Here is a 23,990-nt window from a genome sequence, read left to right on the forward strand (position 1 = left end):
TCACTGCAGGAGTAATTACTGGCTCAGTATAGTAAACTTTGCTATTGATCCAATTGAGCGTGTCCTTTTTCTAGCTCCCCTGGCAAGGGAAAATGAAGTTGTAGCACTGCCATTGAGCTCAGTAGGTCTCTATTGGGACCTAGGCTCACCATCTGCTCTAGAAGGGCATAATGGATTTCATCTTTGGCAAACAAGTTGTGTTCTGGCCAGCTATCTCACACTTCAGTGAAATTCTCAAGCCAGGAGTAAGAAAATGAACTGAATGGGAGACAAGCCTTAGCCTTTTGAAGATGGCCTAAAAATGCATGGGCAGCTGGGTGTGGTGGTTCACACCTGTAATTCCAGCACTTTGGGAGGCTGACTGAGGTGGGCAGATCACAAGGTCAGGAGTTCAACACCATCCCAGGTACCACTGAAACCACATCTCTTACTTGTTTTTTTGTTAAACTTTTTACTATTGGGAAAAGTTAATAACTGCATCTCTACTAAAATACAAAAAAATTAGCCAGGCGTGGTGGTGGATGCCTATAATCCCAGTTACTCAGGAGCTAAGGCAGAATTGCTTCAACCTGGGAGGCAGAAGTTGCAGTGAGCCAAGATTGTGCCACTGCACTCCAGCCTGGGTGACAAAAGCAAGACTCCATCTCCAAAAAAAAAGGTATGAGCTATTTGGGAAGCAATAATTACACCCTCTAGCAAATGCTTAGGTTTTGTGTGTATGTGTGTTTGGTTGGGTTTGAGAGGAAGTCTCCCTGTCACCCAGACGAGTGCGGTGGTGCTCTGCTCACTGCAACCTCTTGCCTTGCCTCCCACATAGATGGGACTACAGGTGCATGCGACTAATTGTATTTTTAGTAGAGACCGGATTTCACCATGTTAGCCAGGCTGGTCTCAAAACTCGACCTCAACTGATCTGCCCACTTTGGCTTCCCAAAGTGCTGGATTACAGGCATGACCCACTACCTGGCCACTTAAATTTTCCAATGCTGTTTTCAAGGAAACTTGATCCAGCCTCAGTTTTGAACCTAGCTAAAGTAGGGGTAGAATTCTTTTTTTTTTTTTTTTTTTTTTTTTTTGAGACAGAGTTTCACTCTTGTTACCCAGGCGGCTGGAGTGCAATGGCGCGATCTCGGCTCACCGCAACCTCCGCCTCCTGGGCTCAGGCAATTCTCCTGCCTCAGCCTCCTGAGTAGCTGGGATTACAGGCATGTGCCACCATGCCCAGCTAATTTTTTGTATTTTTAGTAGAGACGGGGTTTCACCATGTTGACCAGGATGGTCTCGATCTCTTGACCTCGTGATCCACCCACCTCAGCCTCCCAAAGTGCTGGGATTAAAGGCTTGAGCCACCGCGCCCGGCTGGGGTAGAATTCTTGGGAAAATTTTGCCTCTTAACACCCATGTTGTTTTGAAATAACTGTGGGACTAAGTTCCATCAGCCTTGTGCTACTTGGGGAAAGGAATGTCGGGTCTTAATTTGACTTGGCATTTGCTAGAGGTTTTCATTTTGGACAGTCACATTTTCCTTGGAGGGAAAGGACAACTGAGGATAGTTTTCTAAAAGCATTCCTATTGGAGAGAAACATTGTTTCATTCCACGTACTTTGCTACATTATTATACAGGATTGTGAAAAGTAAATTCCATGTTTCCTAAATGAAGAAATAGGCTCAAGAGAAAATCCTGTCCCAAATTCCTGCAGCCAGTGGATCATATAACCCCAGATTGCTCTATTTCCAAAACTTCCACCTTGTTGTGGTCAGTACACCAAACGTGTGTATGTGTAGGATGGTCTTCCTCGCTGGTGATTCTCATTAGAGTGGGAGATTCTGACATCCCTTAGGTGAACGAATAAAATTAATGAACAGCTAGATCAAGCCCCTGCCCTTCGCAACTTGAATTGTGGAAACTGCCAGGCATGGTGGCTCATGCCTATAATCCCTGCACTTTGGGAGGCTGAGGTGGGAGGGTCACTTGAGGTCTGGAGTTTGAAATCAGCCTGGCCAACACGGTGAAAACCTGATTCTACTAAAAATGCAAAAATTAGCCTGGCGTGGTGGCAGGTGCCTGTAATCCCAGCTACTCAGGAGGCTGAGGCAAGAGAATCACTTGAACCCGGGAGGCAGAGGTTGCAGTAAGCTGAGATGGTGGTGCTGCACTCCAGCCTGGGTGATGGAGCGAAAGACACCGTCTCAAAAGAACTTAAATGTGGAAATATTGGATGGCTCATGCCTGTAATCCTAGCACTTTGTAAGGCCGAGGTGGGCAGATGGCTTGAGTCCAGGAGTTCAAGACCAGCCTGACCAACATGGTGAAAACCCTGTCCCTGTTAAAAATACAAATGTGGCTGGGCACAGTGGCTCACTCCTGTAATCCCAACACTGGGAGGCTGAGGCAGGCGGATCACCTGAGGTCAGGAGTTCGAGACCAGCCTGATTAACATGGAGAAACCCCCTCTCTGCTAAAAATACAAAATCAGCCGGGCGTGGTGGCCCATGTCTGTAATCCCAGCTACTCCGGAAGCTGAAGCAGGAGACTCGCTTGAACCCAGAAGGTAGAGGTTGCAGTGAGCCAAGATCACGCCATTGCACTCCAGCCTGGGCAACAAGAGCAAAACTCCATCTCAAAAAATATATATTAGCCAGGCATGGTGGCATGTACCTTCTTTAGTCCCAGCCACTCAGGAGGCTGAGGCGGGAGGATTGATTGAGCCTGGGAGGTTAAGGTTACAGTGGGCCGAGATCAACCCACTGCACTCCAGCCTGGGAGACAGTGTGAGACCCCATGTCTTTTTTTTTTTTTTTTAAGACAGTCTCGCTTTTGTCACCCAGGCTGGAGTTGCAGGGGCAGTAGCTCAGATCTTGGCTCACTGCAACCTCCTGGGTTCAAGCAATTCTGCTTCAGCCTCCCAAGTAGCTGGGACTACAGGTGCAAGCAACCATGCCTGGCTAATTTTTGTATTTTTAGTAGAGATAGGGTTTCAACATATTGGCCAGGGTGGTCTCGAACTCCTGACCTCAGGTGATCCACCCGCCTCAGCCTCCCAAAGTGCTGGGATTAGAGGCGTGAGCCACTGCACCCGGCCCCATCTCTATTTTTTAAATGTGGAAAACTTTTAACATTTTTTGTGAGAACATAAATTGACAAATTGGACATTTTCAAATCTGTTAGGAATAGGAAGATTTGAAGCCACCACTGGGTGTGGTGGCTCACGCCTGTAATCCCAACACTTTGGGAGGCAGAGATGAGCAGATCACCTGAGGTCGGGAGTCCAAGACCAACCTGACCAACATGGAGAAACCCCGTCTCCATGTGGTGGTACATGCCTGTAATCTCAGCTATTTGGAAGGCTGAGACAACAGAATCACTTGAACCTGGAAGGCAGAGGTTGCGGTAAGCCCAGATCGAGCCATTGCACTCTAGCCTGGGCAGCAAAAGCGAAACTCCACCTCAAAAAAAAAAAAAAAAAAAAAGGTAATAGAACGCTTACTCCGGAGGCTGGAGTGGGAGGATCACTTGAGCCCAGGACTTCAAGGTTGCAGTGAGCCATGATTGTGCCACTGCACTTCAGACAGTGCAATAGAGCAAGACCCTATCTGTTTTGTTGTTGTTGTTGTTGTTGTTGTTGTTGATGTTGTTGTTTTGAGACGAGTCTTGCACCATCACCCAGGCTGTAGTGCAGTGGTGTGATCTCAGCTCGCTAAAGTCTCCACCTCCTGGGTTCAAGCAATTCACCTGCCACAGCCTCCCCAGTAGCTGGGACTACAGGCTTGTGCCACCACGCCCAGATAATTTTTTTGTATTTTTAGTGGAGACGGGGTTTCAACATGTTGGCCAGGATGGTCTCAATCTACTGACCTCGTAATCCACCCACATCGGCCTTCCGAAGTGCTGGGATTATAGGTGTGAGCCATCATGCCCGGCCAAGACCCTGTCTTTTTAAAATAAGCTTCAGGTTGGGCACAGTGGATCATGCCTGTAATCCCAGCACTTTGGGAGGCTGAGGCAGGCAGATCATGAGGTCAGGAGATCAAGACCATCCTAGCTAACACGGAGAAACCCTGTTTCTACCGAAAAATAAAAAAATAGCCGGGCGTGGTGGCATGCACCTGTAGTCCCATCTACTCGGGAGGCTGAAGCAGGAGAATCGCTTGAACCCTGGAGGTGGAGGTTGCAGTGAGCCGAGATTGCGCCATTGCACTCCAGCGTGTGCAACAGAGTGAGACTCCATCTCAAAAAAAAAAAAAAAAAAAAAGGAAGCTTCAAGTTGCTTTCATTCCCAAACTTAGGCTAGAGGTGGCTAGAGACCATGTTCTTTATCTCCCTATCACTCTGCTGCTTTTGGGTCTCAGTATCTGTGTTATCTGTTTTTGTTTGTTTGCTTGCTTTGAGATAGTCTAGCTCTGCCGCTCAGGCTGAAGTACAGTGGCATGATCATGGCTCACTGCAGCCTCAAACTCCCACGCTCAAGCAGTCCTCTCACCTCAGCTTCCAACATAGCTGGGACCACAGGCATGTGCCACTGCACCCACCCACTAATTCTTTTCTTTTCTTTTCTTTTCTTTTTTTTTGTAGAGACAGGGTCTCCCTATGTTGTCCAGGCTGGTCTCGAGCTCCTGGGCTCAAACCTGTGATGTCTATATCAGAACTTGGATTTTTTTTTTGTCTTTTTATTTTTTTTCCAGGCCCTGGATGTAAGGTTCTAATGTTGGAATGGACATAGTAGAGCTAGTAAAATTAAACAAAAGGTAAAGGTAAAATATTCTGAAGAGGGAAGCTGTGTAACTCAGTGACTGGGAATGTTGGAGACCACACAACTCCAAACAAGGGGATTGTGTGGTGTCAGGGAGGTTTGGCTGGATTTTAACTGATATGGCTAAGAAATCTGAAACTTAGTCAATTATATTCTGTTTTAAGAAGAAAAAAATTAATAAAAATAATCAAGGCCACACAGGGTGGCTCACACCTGTAATCCCAACACTTTGGGAGGCCAAGGCAGGCAGATCATTTGAGATCAGGAGTTCGAGACTAGCCTGGCCAACATGGTGAAATCCTGTCTCTACTAAAAATATAAAAATTAGCCAGGTGTGGTGGCAGGTGCCTGTAATCCCAGCTACTCAGGAGGCTGAGGCAGGAGAATTGCTTGAACCCAGGAGGCAGAGGTTGCAGTGAGCCAGGATCATGCCACTGCACTCTGACCTGGGTGATACAGTGAGACTCCATTAAAAAAAAAAAAAAAAAAAAAAAAGCCCAGCACTTTGGGAAGCTGACCTAGGCAGATCATGAGGTTTGAGACCAGCCTGGCCAAAATAGTGAAACCCGTCTCTACTAAAAATTCAAAAATTAGCTGGTTGCGGTGACACACACCTGTAGTCCCAGCTACTCAGGAGGCTGAGGCAGAAGAATTGCTTGAACCCGGGTGGTGGAGGTTGCAGTGAACCAAGACCAGGCCATTGCACTGCACCTTGGGGGACAGAGTGAGACTGCCTCAAACAAACAAAAAGATCTTTAAAGCTGGGTGCGAGGCCAGGCACGGTGGCTCAAGCCTGTAATCCCAGCACTTTGGGAGGCCGAGGCGGGTGGATCACGAGGTCAAGAGATCGAAACCATCCTGGTCAACATGGTGAAACCCCGTCTCTACTAAAAATACAAAAAATTAGCTGGGCATGGTGGCGTGTGCCTGTAATCCCAGCTACTCAGGAGGCTGAGGCAGGAGAATTGCCTGAACCCAGGAGGCGGAGGTTGCGGTGAGCTGAGATCGCGCCATTGCACTCCAGCCTGGGCAACAAGAGCGAAACTCTGTCTCAAAAAAAAAAAAAAAAAAAAAAAAAAAGCTGGGTGCGGTGGCTCACGCCTGTAATCCTAGCACCTTGGGAGGCCAAGGCGGCTGGATCACGAGGTCAAGAGACTGAGACCATCCTGGCCAACATGGTGAAACCCCATCTCTACTAAAAAAATACAAAAATTAGCTGGGCGTCGTGGCATGTGCCTGTAGTCCCATCTACTCGGGAGGCTGAGGCAGGAAAATTGCTTGAACTGGGGAGGCAGAGGTTGCAGTGAGCCCAGATAGCGCCACTGCACTCCAGCCTGGCACCTGGTGACAGAACAAGACTCTGTCTCAAAAAAAAAAAAAAAAAAAAAAAGGCCGGGCGCGGTGGCTCAAGCCTGTAATCCCAGCACTTTGGGAGGCCGAGGCGGGTGGATCACGAGGTCAAGAGGTCGAGACCATCCTGGTCAACATAGTGAAACCCCATCTCTACTAAAAATACAAAAAATTAGCTGGGCATGGTGGCGCTTGCCTGTAATCCCAGCTACTCAGGAGGCTGAGGCAGGAGAATTGCCTGAGCCCAGGAGGCGGAGGTTGCGATGAGCCAAGATCGCACCATTGCACTCCAGCCTGGGTAACAAGAGCGAAACTCCGTCTCAAAAAAAAAAAAAAAAAAAAAAAAAAGATCTAGAAAAGGCAGTCCCCAAAACAAGAACTGGGTAGTGTTGGCCCGGTGCAGTGGCTGACACCTGTAATCCCAGCACTTTGGGAGGCCAAGGCAGGCAGATCACCTGAGGTCAGGAGTTTAAGAGCAGCCTGACCAACATGAAGAAAACCCGTCTCTACTAAAAATACAAAATTAGTCAAGTATGGTGGTGCATGCCTGTAATCCCAGCTACTTGGGAGGCTGAGGCAGAAGAATCGCTTGAACACGGGAGGTAGAGGTTACAGTGAGTTGAGATAGCACCATTGCACTCCAGCCTGAGCTACAAGAGCAAAACTCCGTCTCAAAAAAAGAAGAATTGGGTAGTATTTATGCAACATAACCAGAGGAAAAATGTTTCACAGGAATGAGTATTTTACTCCACTGTGCAGCAGGTTTTATTTACCAAAGCTTGGGTGTGAAATCTGAAATTTTGGTGTATAAATTCCAGTCAAGAACAGCCCACTCGGTCTTCTGAGAGAACTCTGGCACATTAGGACCCAGGCTGAGAGGTAAGCAGGAGGGGAAGAAAAAAACAAAAGGCCTGTGGGCATTCTGGGCTTTTTTTGTGCTGGGAGGATTGAGAGAAGAGAGATCTACATATCAGGACCCTTTGCCTACGGGGTCTAGCCAGTTTGGGCAGCTCTCCAAGCTCTACTAATAGAGCACCACCAGGGAGTGCGGGGTTCTCCGGATCATCCATGGCCTCTCACTCTGAAAAGCGGATGAAGGTGGTAGATCCCCAAACTGCTCAAGCCCAAATGTTATGTGTACCTCTCTCATACAGAGCTCTGGGAGGAATGAAGTGAACTTGGTGCCGGGCGCGGTGGCTCAAGCCTGTAATCCCAGCACTTTGGGAGGCCGAGGCGGGTGGATCACGAGGTCAAGAGATCGAGACCAACCTGGTCAACATGGTGAAACCCCGTCTCTACTAAAAATACAAAAACTTAGCTGGGCATAGTGGCGCGTGCCTGTAATCCCAGCTACTCAGGAGGCTGAGGCAAGAGAATTGCCTGAACCCAGGAGGCGGAGGTTGCGGTGAACCGAGATCGCGCCATTGCACTCCAGCCTGGGTAACAAGAGCGAAACTCCGTCTCAAAAAAAAAAACAAGAAATGAACTTGGTAAGATTCCCTCCCTACCCCAAACAGATAGCGATCTCAGCTTCATCACCCTCCCTCAAGAAGGAAGACACAGTGAAAGGCTATTTCTGTAGCGCACTTTATATACCAAAGCTTGGACAAGAGGTGGAGGCTGAAGACCTGAGAAGCTGAGTCAGGGAAGACAGATTCCAGCCCTCCCTCAAGGCAAGCCTCTTTGAACACACCTTGGAACTTCTAAACACCGGTTCCCACTGTCATCCTCTTCTGGTCTAGAGAACTCAGCTCTCTCTGGCTCTCAGGGTTGGGGAGTACCTTTATCAGAAGGGAATGAAGGCAATCCCATCACCAGTTCCACCCCTCTGGGCCAGCTCAGTCTGTGGCCTCCATCTTGGTCCCCCGGGGCACCAGGAAGATGGTCCCATCGGCAGCCTGTTGCAGCGCGTACTCCTCAGGAGAGTAGCTGTTGCCTGATTCATCCCGAAGGTGCTGGAAAATGTCACGATATAGCTCCGTCAGCTGTTGGCGCATGACCTCCAGGGTCCGGTCGGCCTCCCCGCGGGCCCTGAGAAGCCGCTCCCGCTCACTGCTCAGCCGCTCCAGCTCCCGTTCCAGCTGCACAATGGTTTCCAGCTTCCTCTTGCGGCAGTTCTGGGCTGCCACCTTGTTTTTGCCCCGTCGTCGGATGTCCCGGACTAGCGCCAGCTGGCTCTCTGTCAGCGGGTACCTCGCCAATAGCTCATTAAAGTCATCTACCGGCAAGTTGACAATCTTGTCTGTAGGAAAAGGAATCTTCATGGCCAAGGCCCGACGTTCATCCCGACTCCCTGCCTCCCCTCGTGCAGTGGGCTTAGCCCGCACAGGGCCTGAGGAGGGCTCTAAGGCCGAGGGGGTCTCAGCAGCTGGCAAGGCATAGTTGGAGTGGGCCAAGGAGTTGGGCATGAGTGAGTAGGGGTACTCCACTGGGTACATCTCTACGTATTCGCTGCGCCGCCGACCAGCCTCTGTCCCCTCCAGCTCAAGGGATTCAGCATCGCTATAGTTGAGGGATAATCCCGAGTCGGATTCTGGGTCTTCTTGGGGCTTAGGTGGCCCCGCTGGCAGCCCAATGTCCAGGAGGGCTAAGGGGTCTTGGAGCGGCTCACTGAGCAGGCCTGAGAGGGTCAGTGGTTTGGAGACTGGAATGGCCATGTTGCCATAGGAGTATGGGGGATCTGGGACATGGGATGTGGTTGCTGGGAGCTCATAAGGTGGTGGAGGAAGTGGGAAGCCAGCATCTGGGTGGATTGAGCAGGGGCAGTAAGCTGTGGGTGGTGGAGGTCCAAGGTATGGGGCTGGGGCTTGGGGTTCAAACGATGGCTCACTTGGAGCATTTAGACCCTGTAAAGAAAGACACAAAGAGATTCGGTGATAGACCAGGGAAGAGAAACCAACACTCTCTCAGGACCAAGCTGAATTCTTCGGAAAGACCCAGTACAAGGAAACAAAGTTGCCACAAATCTTTGGAAGCTTCTTGCAAAGTTGTGATACAGTTGTTCCAAGAAAAATGCAGTTTAAGACCAGGTGAGGTGGCTCACACCTGTAATCCCAGCACTGTGGGAGGCCAATGCAGCATATCACCTGAGGTCAGGAGTTCAAGACCAGCCCAGTGGCTGGACGCAGTGGCTCAAGCCTGTAATCCCAGCACTTTGGGAGGCCGAGGTGGGTGGATCACGAGGTCGAGAGATCGAGACCATCCTGGTCAATGTGGTGAAACCCCGTCTCTACTAAAGAAAATACAAAAAAAAAAAAAAAAAAAAAAATGAGCTGGGCATGGTGGTGCGTGCCTGTAATCCCAGTTAATCAGGAGGCTGAGGCAGGAGAATTGCCTGAACCCAGGAGGCGGAGATTGCGGTGAGCCGAGATCGCGCCATTGCACTCCAGCCTGGATAACAAGAGCGAAACTCCGTCTCAAAAAAAAAAAAAGACCAGCATGGCCAACATGGTGAGACTCCGTCTCTGCTAAAAATACGAAAATTAGCTGGGCATGGTGGTGAACGCCTGTAATCCCAGCTAATTGGGAGGCTGAGGCAGGAGAATTGCTTGAACTCGGGAGGCGGAGATTGAAGTAAGCCAAGATGGTACCACTGTACTCCAGTCTGGGCAACAGAGCAAGACTCCATCTCAAAAAAAAAAAAAGAAAAGAAAAGAAAAATGCAGCTTTAGCAAGAATGGAAGTCACTGAGGTTGGACTGCAGAAAAGACTAACATTGGAACAATTATGAACACGCCTTCTTAGAGAAGTTCTTACTGGGTTGAAATGGCTCATGTTCCTTTATTTCCTTCAGGAAGTCAAAGCCTTGTTCTCCAAGATGAGCCCTCAGAACCCTTTCCTGCTGCGTTATCTAGGGTCAAAGGGTTAAAGGGTCAAGTTCAGATTCTGGCCATGCCCTGGATGCCCAGCAGAGGGAGCTGCTGTGTGGGAAGAGTGCCTAGGGCAGATCCTGAGGGTGCTAGGCATGGTGGCAGGGAAGAAAAAGGGGTCAGGTGGGGGCCTAAGAAGCTCCTTGGGGAGCCAGCACAAGCTCTGCCCTCTCCTCTTCAGTCCCTCTGTCCCTGCCCAGGTGCAGCGAGAAGAAGAGAACATGCTGGAAACAAGGCCCCCAAACCACATCAGGGAGCCACCCTGCTCCATCCCAGCTGGGGACAAAGGCATCATTGTTAGGCCAACAGACACCCCTTTGTCCAAGTAGCAGGAGGAGAGGACCCTGGCATAGTCCAACTCCCCTTCCAGAGGCCCCTGAACTACTGCTCTGCTACCTGGGGAAAGGGGCCCAGTTGCTAAGGGCAGGGGGAGGAAATGAGGGAAGAAGATGGCAGGATCAGAGAGGGAGGTCAGAAGAGAAGAAGGAGGCCGGGCGCGGTGGCTCAAGCCTATAATCCCAGCACTTTGGGAGGCCGAGGCGGGTGGATCACGAGGTCAAGAGATCGAGACCATCCTGGTCAACATGGTGAAACCCCGTCTCTACTAAAAATACAAAAAAATTAGCTGGGCATGGTGGCGCGTGCCTGTAATCCCAGCTACTCAGGAGGCTGAGGCAGGAGAATTGCCTGAACCCAGGAGGCGGAGGTTGCGGTGAGCCGAGATGATCGCGCCATTGCACTCCAGCCTGGGTAACGAGAGTGAAACTCTGTCTCAAAAAAAAAAAAAAAAAAAAAAAAAAAAAGAGAAGAAGGTGAGCAAGGGAGGGAGAGCAGGAGGTGGGGGGGTGTAGAGAGAGATGTGGCTGCTGAGAGAGCCTACACTCTCAATCAGACCCTTCTCTCCCCGCCACTGCGCCTCCACTCCTCCTCAATGTTCCTCAATGCCTTCCATCCAGATCTTTCCCAGCCCTTCCTTTTCCAGCGCCTGGAACATTACCAGCCTGATCCCTGCTTGCTCCTGGCCTCAGTGCAGGCCAACTCCCTGCTTCTCTCTTCTCTGACACGCCCCTCCCCTGCCTCCCCGTCCTTACTCACCTGCAGCTCGGTGATGGACATGATCTCCTGCCAAGTCAGTTCCATCTCTCCTAGCTCTGAAGTAGGCAGCTGTATCACTCTGTTTCTGCTCTGCTGGGGAGGACAGGGGGACATCCTACTGGGCCAGAGTGTGGTCCAGGTTCCCCCAAAGCCCAGATGGCTCTAGAAACCTGTGTCAAGGAAAAGACGCGTTAGAGTGACACCTACTAAGGAAGTGAGCACTACCTCCTTGGAGGGGATCCCTCTCCCTGGGAGAAGGAGAGACCTCCTCCTCCCCACCCTCACTCATGCTGGACTCATCAACCAATCCCTTAAAATGGGGTGTGATCTCCACTTCGCTGACTATGGCCACAGTCAGTTCCTTTGGCAGCACAGGAGGTCTTTACCTTTTTTTCCAGGCAAAATGCCCACTCTTTCCCCTACTTTTTAGCCCCCAAAACTTTTCCTGGCTAAGGGCAGAATCAGGTCTTCTGCTGTTCTGTTTGGCCATGTTTTCTTTTCCATTTTCTAGGGCAGCATCGGGGCACCCTGCTTTCCTCCTCTGTCCTCGGTGTTAGGGTCTCACCCTTTTCTTTCCAAGATGATGACAATATATGCTTGGGGATCCCCAAGAGCATGTTGTGGAAAGAGTCAAACAGACAGCCCCTCCCCCTCTCCAAGATATGGCCCAGGCCTGGTGGCTGATAGCAGCTCTGCCCTCTCCTATCCTGGCCCTGGGCTCCCCTGCGTAGGCCAGATAAGAGGTTTATCAGCTGCAGGCAGCAGAGGCACAGAAGGAATGGGCTCTGGAGACACTGGACCTCTGCCCTGTGTCCTCACAGGGTCATTTGGGCCACACCCGAACCCATACAACCACAAGTCTTTCCTCTTCTGAGGTAATATAACAACCTTAGTAAAGACTTAGTAAGCACTTGTTAAGAACTGCGCTGGGGTGTTGCAAGCTTAGTTTATAAGATTGGTTTGCATAAAGATTCTAAAGGTACATCAGACACCGAGACTGAAGCTGATAAATAAGAGCAGGATGAGGTCTAGAACCTGACTCTACTCAACTATAATGTCTTCTAGGCACTTCCCATCCTGCCCCTGTATCATACTCCAAACCTCTGTTGGAAATCTACATTCGTCAGTTCTTTCTGTGGAGTGTAAGTCTCTCTTTCTCCTTGTCAATATCACTTTAGAGCCTTGAATACACACTCCCCTGCAGTCCCTTGTCTTTTGACCTGGGTTCTAGTTACAGCTCTGCCACAAAGCAGCAGTGTGAGGTTGGGCAAGCCGTCTCACTTCTCTGGGCCTCTGTTTCCTCATTTGTAAAACCAGGGAGTTGGACAAGTTGACCTTGGAGGTCACTTTCTGCTTGGATAGCTTCAAATTCTCAGCAAACCCTCTCCCTGCCTTTATCTTCTTCTCTGTCAGTCCCTCTCCTCAGGCTACCTCCCTATTCCCTAATACCACTTTCCTTGCATCTGTTTTCCCTGCCTTCAGCAAGAGATTCCAAGCAGATTTGGCAGAGCCTTCCTGGTCTCCTGCGGTCAGACGCTGTGTGTATATGTACACACACAGACATACCCTAACTTTTAAGTAAAGGGACGCAGCCTAGGGTGAAAGAAACATAGGAGAGAGGAAGCATTTTGTGAGGCTGAGGTGGGAGGATCACTTGAGCTAGGAGTTTGAGATTAGCCTGGCGAACATGGTGAAAACCCATCTCCACTAAAAATGCAAAAATTAGCCAGGCATGGTGGCACACATCTGTGGTCCCAGCTACTCAGGAGGCTGAAGTGGGAGGATCACTTGAACCTGAAAGATCAAGGTTGCTGTGAGCCATGATTGTGCCACCGCATTCAAGCCTGGGTGACAGAGCAAAACCCTGTCTCAGAAAAAAAAAAAAAAAAAAAAAAGAGGGCAGGCACCGCAGTGGCTCAGGCCTGTAATACCAACACTCTGGGAGGCCGAGGCAGGTGATCACCTGAGGTCAGGAGTTTGAGACCAGCCTGGCTAATATGGTGAAACCTCCATCTCTACTAAAAATACAAACATTAGCTGGGCATAGTGGTGGGCTCCTGTAATCCCAGCTATTCGGGAGGCTGAGGCAGGAGAATTGCTTGACCCCGGGAGGCGGAGACTGCAGTGAGCCGAGATCGCGCCACTGCACTCCAGCCTGGGAGACAGAGCGAGACTCTGTCTCAAAAAAAAGAAGGGGGGCCGGGCACGGTGGCTCAAGCCTGTAATCCCAGCACTTTGGGAGGCTGAGGCGGGTGGATCACGAGGTCAAGAGATCGAGACCATCCTGGTCAACATGGTGAAACCCCATCTCTACTAAAAATACAAAAAAGTAGCTAGGCATGGTGGCACGTGCCTGTAATCCCAGCTACTCAGGAGGCTGAGGCAGGAGAATTGCCTGAACCCAGGAGGCAGAGGTTGTGGTGAGCCGAGATCGCGCCATTGCACTCCAGCCTGAGTAACAAGAGCGAAACTCCGTCTCCAAAAAAAAAAAAAAAAAAAAGGACAGAGGATAGGACTGTACGACCTCAAATTGCATGACCTTAGACCACTCACCACAAGAATGGCCCGTCACAGCAATGTAATATGGAATCTGCTCTTTGACTTACCACAAAATTAGTAGGAATTACAAATGATCCTTTTGAAAGAGTGTCCCCAAGTCCTTGCCTCCATCCCCTTGTTATATTGCATCCCCATAGATGGGAGTTGGTGTAGGCAACTCTGCCAGTGGGTAGAGTGGGTGGGGTGTTTATGTCTGTCCAGGATGCCATTTCAACACCGGAACTCCACCCTCCTCCACCCAGGTTCTGGCGGAAATTGCCCAAAGGCAAAGTGAATGGAGAAGGGGTTTAGGGGGCAGAGACAATGACTCTTGCTTCATAGTTCTTTACTCACCCCAACCCCCCATTGTCTCTCCTTTTATCTTCCTGGATCTGACACTAAGGTGCAGTACACAGATCCTGCCCTAGGCGGCAGGAGACCTAGGTTTTCTGGCACTTAAGATACATGACCTTGGCCGGGTGTGGTGGCTCACACCTGTAATTCCAGCACTTTGGGAGGCTGAGGTGGGCGGATCACCTGAGGTCAGGAGTTCAAGACAAGCCTAACCAACATGGAGAAACCCCATCTCTGCTAAAAATACAAAATTAACCGGGCATGGTGACATGAACCTGTAGTCTCAGCTACTCGGGAGGCTGAGGCAGGAGAATCACTTGAACCCGGGAGGCAGAGGTTGCAAGATCATACCATTGGGGAACAAGAGCAAAACTCTGTCTCAAACACAAAAAGATATACGACCTTGGGCAAATTGCTTCACATTCAGCCCCTTCTATTAAATGGAGACAGAACTAGGAACCCAATTGCTGTGAAAGGCCATAGGTTGCATCTAGCTCAGGGATTCACAAACTTCATTGTATGCCACATTCACCTGGGCTACATGTAAAAACACAGATTCCCGAAAGCCACTTCTAATCTACTGAATATAATTCATAGACCCAGGAATCAGCATTTTTTTTTTTTTTTTTGAGACGGAGTTTTTTGCTCTTGTTACCCAGGCTGGAGTGCAATGGTGCGATCTCGGCTCACCGCCACCTCTGCCTCCTGGGTTCAGGCGAGTCTCCTGCCTCAGCCTCCCGAGTAGCTGGGATTACAGGCACGCGCCACCATGCCCAGCTAACTTTTTGTATTTTTAGTAGAGACGGGGTTTCACCATGTTGACCAGGATGGTCTCGATCTCTTGACCTCGTGATCCACCCGCCTCGGCCTCCCAAAGTGCTGGGATTACAGGCTTGAGCCACCGCGCCCGGCCGGAATCAGCATTTTAAAAGCATCCCAGTGGCCGGGTTCAGTGGCTCATGCTTGTAATCTCAACACTTTTGGAGGCTGAGGTGGGTGGATCACCTGAGGTCAGGAGCTTGAGACCAGCCTGACCAACATGGCAAAACCTCGTCTCTACTGAAAATACAAAAATTAGCCGGGTATGGTGGCAGGTACCTTAGGAGGCTGAGGCATGAGAATTGCTTGAACCCAGGAGGTGAAGGTTGTGGTGAGCTGAGATAATGCCACTACACTCCAGCCTGGGTGACAGAGTACAAAAAAAAAAAAAAAAAAAAAAAAAAAAACGAGGAGCAGGAGACTGGGGGAGAGGGAGTGAAGAAGAACCTCTGGATCCGATCCAACCAGCAAGCTCTTGGGTGCAGTAGCAAGTTTGTACCAGGTGGCAGGTGGGGCAGGATGCTTTTCTCTAGACACTCAAGGATGGGTGGTATTCTATACACCAGGCATAGGTCCCTCTGGGTCTCCAGAGCCTTCCTTTCAGAGGACAGGAGAGCTGGCAGGCAGTGGGACAGATCAGGGAGGTAGAATTGGATGAAATAGGACACTGTAGAGGGTATAGAAACTGGAGAGATACTGGGAAAGTGAAGTGGGCTTCCCTGTGTTCCTTTGCTTTTACAATAAGAAGCTCCCACTTTACAGTTTAGCTTGCACTTGAGGCCACATGACCATCTTACTCCCACTGGGTTGTCTGTTCCTTCTCTTACTCCCCAGCATTGTGGATCAGGTAGAAATGAGGTTGTCACTCCTCCTTACTCTTTTTTTTTTTTTTTTTTTTTTTTTGAGACGGAGTTTCGCTCTTGTTACCCAGGCTGGAGTGCAATGGCACGATCTCGGCTCACCGCAAACTCCGCCTCCTGGGTTCAGGCAATTCTCCTGCCTCAGCCTCCTGAGTAGCTGGGATTACAGGCACGCGCCACCATGCCCAGCTAATTTTTCGTATTTTTAGTAGAGACGGGGTTTCACCATGTTGACCAGGATGGTCTCGATCTCTCGACTTTGTGATCCACCTGCCTCGGCCTCCCAAAGTGCTGGGATTACAGGCTTGAGCCACCGCGCCCGGCCACTCACTCCTCCTTACTCTTATCCTGGTGGTCCTACCCAGAAAAAATTTTATCATAATTCCTGAGTACTAACGGAACGATATGGAGCTTCATGCTTAGAAATACAGAGTGGGGCCGGGCGCGGTGGCTCAAGCCTGTAATCGCAGCACTTTGGGAGGCTGAGGCGGGTGGATCACAAGGTCGAGAGATCAAGACCATCCTGGTCAACATGGTGAAACCCTGTCTCTACTAAAAATACAAAAAAATTAGCTGGGCATGGTGGCGCGTGCCTGTAATCCCAGCTACTCAGGAGGCTGAGGCAGGAGAATTGCTTGAACCCAGGAGGCAGAGGTTGCGGTGAGCCGAGATCGCACCATTGCCCTCCAGCCTGGGTAGCAAGAGGGAAACTCCATCTCAGAAAAAAAAGAAAAAGAAAAAGAAATACAGAGTGGGGCTGGGTGCGGTAGCTCAAGCCTATAATCCCACACTTTTGGGAGGCCGAGGCGGATGGATCATGAGGTCAGAAGTTCGAGACCAGCCTGACTAACATGGTGAAACACCATCTCTATTAAAAATACAAAAATTCGCCGGGTGTGGTGGTGAATGCCTGTAATCCCAGCTACTCGAAAGGCTGAGGCAGAAAAATAGCTTGAACTTGGGAGGCGGAGGTTGTGGTAAGCTGAGATCGTGCCATTGCACTCCAGCCATGGCAACAAGAACGAAACTCCATCTCAAAAAAAAATAAACGGAATACAGAGTGGGGACCATTTGGAGAGGATGATGGAGAGAGGAGAGCATTTGGCCTTGGTTGCTGCCCCAGAGCTCTTAACTTCCTTGACAAGGGGGAGCGATGAGAGGAGGCTTGCCTCAGGATCCCTTTTCTAAGGCTTATTTGACTACCTCACCTCTCCAGGTGTCAATAGGTGCACTGAAAGGATAGGGAGGGATTATTAAAACTTGGAGTCTGGGTTGGCAGGTGAGCAACCTGTTTAGAAAGATTGGGGAGAACTCCCAAAGAGAGAGCGACACACAGAGATGAGATAGAGAACGATGGGGGAAAAAGGAGGGAGAGAGATTTGAGTATCGTGAGCACAGCGCTCCGGGAACATGCATGACTCAAAGAAATATGTGAGAACAAGGGAGACGGGGACAAGTTTCTGCTATCCTGTCACTCCATCCCTGGACCCCAAACTCCAGTCTTTTGGTACCAATGTCTAGAGAATCCCAGCCCCAGCAGTTCTGATATCTCCTCTGTCTCTTCCACTGCTTCCCAAGCCCCTATTTCCCAAGCAGCCAAGAATTCCAGTTAGAAGCAGCTATGCTGGGGTTGGGATGCCTTCCATCCCCCTCCAGGTCCAGCCGACCTCTACTGCTCCTGGGCACAGAGAAGAGTCAGAGCAACGAGAGGCAAGAACCCAGGGGCGACCCATCCAACCACCTGAACCTTGCAACGCTTCTCAGAGGTCCAGATACCCAGTTTTTCCAACTCCTCAGCTTTCCCCAAACCTTCTCAATTGGCTAGACAAGGCAGAGGAATGGAATGGGGTGGGGGAGAGGATGACATCATATACCTGGAAATCTGTTGGTTCCCCCAGGGCAGCCCACCTGTTGAAGGATTCCTCCTGGCTACTCCCCACCTCCTCAGTGCTGCTTTGCCTCGGGAGACCACTCTCTGGTTGGCATTCACAGCCTTCCACCCCAAGGATCCCGGAGCACCCAGGAAACCATTTAGGTCTTCTCCTACAGGAGATGTCAAATTCCTAAACCAAGGGCAATCTCGAAAGGTCTGACCGAGGTCTCCTGGGAACATACCAAAAGTTGGTTATTTTCCTTCCTCACCTCCTTCACCCTCCAGCCTGCCCCTAGAATCCCACTGGAATCCCCCTACCCACCCCACCTTTTAGGCACCTGTGGCAGAGTCCCAGCAGGGTGAAGAGAGAGATGAGGCTCCTGGTGTCGTCTCTGGGGAGGCTGAGCCTGAGCTGACACTGCTGGACGAAGATCCCGGCTACCTTTGAGAATCTGCAAGGGCCGCGCCCCGCCCCCGGGCCATTGCTGAGCACTGAGTGTGGAGGCTCAGGCTTAGGCTGAGCTCAGGGAGCCCCAAGCAGGGGCACCAGCCTTCTCTCTGAAGCCCTCGGCCTGAGTTCTCAGTCCTGCCTCCAACCCTCCCCTTTCCCCGTGGCTCTCCTCTCCTCCTGCCCCTTTCGGCCAAGAGAGGAAACTTGAGCCCGATGTGGTTTCTGCCCACACCCCGCCCCCACCTTGCTCCTGGCCAGCGGGGGCACACATGGCTCCAGGCCTCTCCCAGGAGTCCCGCCAGGTCTGCGTTTCTCCCATGCATATGGGAGATTCTAAACTGATGGTCCACTCGAACATGACCTCTAAATTTTATACAGGTTGTTGTCGTCTGCTGTCCTCATGGCTCTCTTGGGGATGGGGAAACTGAGTCATATCAAGGTGGAAGGCAGCTGAAAGTAAGGACCAGGTGTCTAGCTTCCCAGCTATCTAAGCAGGTGAGCATTTAGGGCATAGCCTTCATTTAAGGAAAACGTGGGCTCTGGGAACAAGGGCAGGGGAACTATTTGGAGGAGGAGGGGCCGCTGGCTGCTTTGATGTGTCCTTTCACCTGTAGCCTTCTCCCCTCCCCCCTCAGCCTCAGATGTCCTAGGACAAAGGCCTCTTTCTTGGCCAGGTTTTTGTTAGTGTGTGAGGGGAGTTAGGTGGGGGGCCGGCCAGCAGGGAGATTATTCACCTCCCTTAAAGGGGACCCCAGGTGCCCTTTGTCCTCCTTTCTTCTAGGCAAAGCACCCCAGCCACATGGTACCCAACTCTGTTAGGCCGGTAAGTACCCTTATTCATCTTTTTTTTCTTTTCCTCTCTTTTTTTCCAGAGGCTCACTCTGTTGCCCAGGCTGGAGTGCAGTGGCATGAACATGTTTTGCTACAATTTCAACCTCCTAGGCTTAAGCAATCCTCCCACCTCAACCTCCCAAGTAGCTGGGACTGTAGGGCAGCACCATCATGCCCAGCAATTCTTTTTTTTTTTTTTTTTTTTTTTTGTAGAAGTGGTGTCTCACTATGTTCCCTTGGCTGGTGTTGAATTCCTGGGCTCAAGCAATCCTCCTGCCTTGGCTTCCTAAAGTGCTGGGATTACAGGCATGAGCCACCTCACCCAGCCCATTTATTCATCCTTTTGCCTCCAAGCTACACAACCAAAGCAGCACAACCGAAGGTCAAACAGCTCTTTCTCCAGATACTCTGAGAAAGGAGTCTTTCTTCCTCCTAGTTTTTTTTTTTTTTTTCAGACAGAGTTTCGCTCTTGTTACCCAGGCTGGAGTGCAATGGCGCGATCTCGGCTCACCGCAACCTCCGCCTCCTGGGTTCAAGCAATTCTCCTGCCTCAGCCTCCTGAGTAGGTGGGATTACAGGCACGCGCCACCATGCCCAGCTAATTTTTTTGTATTTTTAGTAGAGACGGGGTTTCACCATGTTGACCAGGATGGTCTCGATCTCTTGACCTCGTGATCCACCCGCCTCGGCCTCCCAAAGTGCTGGGATTACAGGCTTGAGCCACCGTGCCCGGCCTTCCTTCCTCCTAGTTTTTAATGGCTTTCAGCTCTATATGTCTAGCTTCAGTTCTGACATCTGCAGCTTACATTTTTTCTTCTTACGGTGTTCAGGTTAAATTAGAAACATCTGAAGACTGGGGAAGCAGATAGGTGCCACTCTGGGGCAGGACTGGCATTCAACCAGCATGCTCTAATAGGATTGTATTTGCTGTTAAAATTATGACAATGTTCTGTCCTAGTTGATAAAAGGCAGCTGCTATGAGCCCTCTAAGTGTCCCCCATGACTACACCAGTATCCCAGTTCTCCTCCAAGATTCCCAGCAACCCAGCAACACAACCATGCAAGTAAAGAGGCAATGCTGGTACCATAAGGAGCCTCCCGTGCTGCCTGCTTGTGCTGGAATTGGCGAATGCCCATGCCAAACCTATGGCTTTTTGCTGTAGTTGTTTTGAGACGAAGTCTCGCTCTGTTGCCCAGACTAGAGTGCAGTGGTGAGATCTCAGCTCACTGCGACCTCCGCTTCCCGGGTTCAAGTGATCCTCCTGTCTCAGCCTTCTGAATAGCTGGGATTACAGGCATGCACCACAACACCTGGCTAATTTTTTTCTTTCTTCTTCTTTTTTTTTTTTTTTTTGAGATGGAATTTCGCTTTGTCACTAATGCTGGAGTGCAATGGCACGATCTTGGCTCACCACAACCTCTGCCTCCTAGGTTCAAGCGATTCTCCTCCCTCAGCTTCCCAAGTAGCTGGGATTACAGGCATGCACCACCACACTGGGCTAATTTTTTGTTTTTTGTTTTTTGTTTTTTTTTTTTGAGACAGAGTCTTGCTGTGCCACCAGGCGCCAGGCTGGAGTGCAGTGGCACGATCTCGGCTCACTGCAACCTCCGTCTCCTGGGTTAAAGCAATTCTCCTGCCTCAGCCTCCTGAGTAGCTGGGATTACAGGTGCATGCCACCATGCCCAGCTAATTTTTGTATTTTTAGTAGAGACGAGGTTTTACCATGTTGGCCAGGATGGTCTTGATCTCTTGACCTCATGATCTACCTGCCTCGGCCTCCCAAAGTGCTGGGATTACAGGTGTGAGCCACCACACCCAGCCAATTTTTTGTATTTTTAGTAGAGATAGGGTTTCACCATATTGTCCAGGCTGATCTCCATCTCCTGACCTTGTGATCTGCCAGCCATGGCCTCCCAAAGTGCTGTGATTACAGGCGTGAGCTACCACACCCAGCCAAACCTATGGTTAAATGCGTTAAATTCCATCCCTATTCCAGTAAATCATGACTGCACATGCATGATCAAGGTAGGACAGAAGGCAATGCAACGACTTTGTTGCATGTTACATGTGGGTTCAGTATCTCTTGAGACTTGGGCATGAATCTGGGTCACATATGTAGGCTCTCAGATACAATTCTCTCATTTGCATACTTATTTGGGCCACTCAGAGGGGATGAAGAATGGTAACAGTTACACTTGTGGCTGACTATATAATGATATCAGGTTACAGATAGTCAACAATTATTGAATAAGAATTATCAGTTCAGGATACTGGTGTTGCATATGCAATTACGGATAATACAAGGCTCATCATTCATTCAACAAATATTTATTGAGTATCTACTATATTATATATCCTAGGAACACAAAGATGAGCCAGACAGTCTGCATCTTCAGTCAAGTCTAGTCGGGGGATTACATTAATAAATGTGTTGGCCGGGCGTGGTGGCTCACGCCTGTAATCCCAGCACTTTGGGAGGCCGAGGCGAGTGGATCACGAGGTCATGAAATCGAGACCATCCTGGTCAACATGGTGAAACCCCGTCTCTACTAAAAATACAAAAAATTAGCTGGGCATGGTGGTGCGTGCCTATAATCCCAGCTACTCAGGAGGCTGAGGCAGGAGAATTGCCTGAACTCAGGAGGCGGAGGTTGCAGTGAGCCGAGATCGCGCCATTGCACTCCAGCCTGGGTAACAAGAGTGAAACTCCGTCTCAAAAAAATAAATAAATAAATATAAATAAATAAATAAATAAATAAATAAATGTGTTATATATATACATATACCACGCCCAGTGGCTCATGCTGGTAATCCCAGCACTTCGGGAAGCCAAGGCAGGTGGATCATGAGGTCAGGAGTTTGAGACCAGCCTCATCAACATGGTAAAACCTCCTCTCTACTAAAAATACAAAAATTAGCCAGGCATGGTGGCATGCGCCTGTAATTCCAGGTACTTAGAAGGCTGAGGCTGGAGAATTGTTTGAACCCGGGTGGCAGAGGTTGCAGTGAGCCAAGATCACGCCACTTTACTCTAGCCTTGGCGACAGAGTGAGACTCCGTCTAAAAAATAAAAAAAATAGCCGGGCGCGGTGGCTCAAGCCTGTAATCCCAGCACTTTGGGAGGCCGAGGCGGGTGGATCACGAGGTCGAGAGATCGAGACCATCCTGGTCAACAAGGTGAAACCCCGTCTCTACTAAAAATACAAAAAGTTAGCTGGGCATGGTGGTGCGTGCCTGTAATCCCAGCTACTTAGGAGGCTGAGGCAGGAGAATTGCCTGAGCCCAGGAGGCGGAGGTTGCGGTGAGCCGAGATCGCGCCATTGCACTCCAGCCTGGGTAACAAGAGCGAAACTCCGTCTCAAAAAAATAAAAAATAAATAAAAAAAAAAATAAAAAAAATAATAATAATTTAAAAAAGTTGTATATAAAGTGCTGCGGAACAAAAGAGGAAATAAATTCTGCCTGGTGAAATTCAAGGACGGCTTTACAGAGGAGGTGAAAATTAAGCTAAGTTGTGGAGAAAAACTAGGAATTTCCCAGGCAGAGAAGGGGAAGAGAGTATTCCAAGTAAATATGTAAAGGCATGGAGGCATAAAATACAGAGAAATACTTTGGGTTTACTAGGTTGGGGTATGGGATGGGAAGTAGTAGAAGATAATCCTGGGAATTTTGACAAGGGCTAAATTATACAGTGTCTTGAGAATCAACCTAGGGAGAGTATACTTTATCCTATAAACAATAGGGATTGATAGAAGTGTTTGAAATCATCTCTACTTATTTGAGGGAACAGACATTGTCAAGTAGGGTGACCTAAGTGAAGAGACAGCCTTCCTTCACTAAGGCGACTGGCTAGGTGGGGGTGTCTCTCCCATCTCACCCTCACTCCTCTCCTACAGAAAAAGAGGACTTCACTATGGTTCTCAGGCTGCGTCCTGGCTCCAGAACACCCTTTATAGCCCTCAAAGGAAAGGGTGGTTCCTTTAGCCCCTTATTCTGAGATTCCTGAAATCCAGGCTAAACATCCTTCTACCTCAAGTCTCTTTTGTTTGATTTACAAATTGCAAAGCATCAGGAGCCAGCCTGAATACGTTGGATAGTGCCTAAGACTTGGCAAAGCAGGTATGTCTAAGATTTTCCTATCCTCAAGATTCTCTCACTTCATCAAAGGTAGTGGAGACAGAATACCATATGGAGAAGAACATGGCCACCTATCTTTACTATTTTATCATTCTCCACCTATGCTGCTAACCCACCCTGTAAAAGACTGACTTCTTGTTACACCTGGTCAACCCACCCTACCCTCACCCCCATAACGTGTGTGTACACCACCACCAGCAGCAGGTCAAGCCACAAGCAATGTTGCCAAACACCCCGCTGAGTTATGCAACCAGCTTCCCGAGAAGGGCGGGGTGGGTAGAGGTGGAACCAGGGGAGGGCCATGGGTCCCAGAGGGAGCTGGCTGCCTTGCCTGCTTGCCTGCTTGCCTGCTGGTCTGACCACAGTGGCCCCAGAGGGCGGGGGCAGGGCTGGCCCTTTATCAGTGCCCTGCAGGGTTGCACCCACCACCCCCTGGCTTCCTCTCTCAACAGACGGAAAGGGGAGGCAGCCACAGGGGGTAAGGGGAGGGCTGGGCGTTATCCTAGGCAGCAGAGCCAGGCGGTTACCCCGATGGCTGGGGGAGGTGGTGGAGGGGTCTGGGACCAAGGAATAGTGAGGCCCCTCTTACTAAAGTAGGGGCTGGTACTGGTCTAAACCGAGGCTCAGATGGCGGACCAGATTTCCTGAGGCATCTACTCATTGTTCCTTGTGTTCCAGTTTGGGTAAGGAGAGGATTAAGAAAAGCCTTTGAGGAGGTTTCTTTCCTCAGATAAAAATTTTTAGAGGATTGGCTCAGGAGTTAAAGGGAGACTGAACCCCATTATCAGGCCAAAAGTGTTTAGGGCTTTCAAGGGATTTGGATACTACTGAGGTTCCCAGACCCTGGCATCTAACTGTTATGCCCTTTAGCAGAGCCTAGAACTGATACCAAAATGGATGAATGCTGATAGATAAGTCTAGCATAGCCCAGAAGAAATAATCCCTGGGACTTAATTCTACTTTATTTATTATTGTATTTTATTTTTGAAGCAGAGTCTTGCTCTGTCGCCAGGCTGGAGTGCAGTGGCCTGATCTTGGCTCACTGCAACCTCCGCCTCCCA

At 49.8% G+C, this 23,990-nt stretch overlaps 1 protein-coding gene across 3 annotated transcripts; it reads right to left on the reverse strand.

Annotated features, from left to right (window-relative positions):
- Window positions 1–6,466: 6,466 nt before the first annotated feature.
- On the reverse strand, window positions 6,467–18,119 carry NFE2 (nuclear factor, erythroid 2). 3 transcript variants are annotated; one of them, XM_003939258.4, is made up of 3 exons: window positions 17,848–18,119; window positions 11,066–11,235; window positions 6,467–8,947 (listed from the first exon to the last, which is right to left on the reverse strand). In XM_003939258.4, the coding sequence occupies exons 2-3, from the start codon at window positions 11,177–11,179 to the stop codon at window positions 7,940–7,942; spliced, it is 1,122 nt and encodes a 373-aa protein (XP_003939307.2). In that variant the 5' UTR covers window positions 11,180–11,235; window positions 17,848–18,119; the 3' UTR covers window positions 6,467–7,939. The 3 variants fall into 3 exon arrangements, with proteins under 3 accessions (XP_003939307.2, XP_074258816.1, XP_074258815.1); XM_074402715.1 differs by lacking the exon at window positions 17,848–18,119 and adding an exon at window positions 13,672–14,844; XM_074402714.1 differs by lacking the exon at window positions 17,848–18,119 and adding an exon at window positions 11,452–12,926.
- Between the last annotated feature and the right edge of the window lie 5,871 nt (window positions 18,120–23,990).

This window comes from Saimiri boliviensis, chromosome 7 (genome assembly GCF_048565385.1).
Source record: "Saimiri boliviensis isolate mSaiBol1 chromosome 7, mSaiBol1.pri, whole genome shotgun sequence".
Classification (NCBI taxonomy): domain Eukaryota; kingdom Metazoa; phylum Chordata; class Mammalia; order Primates; family Cebidae; genus Saimiri; species Saimiri boliviensis.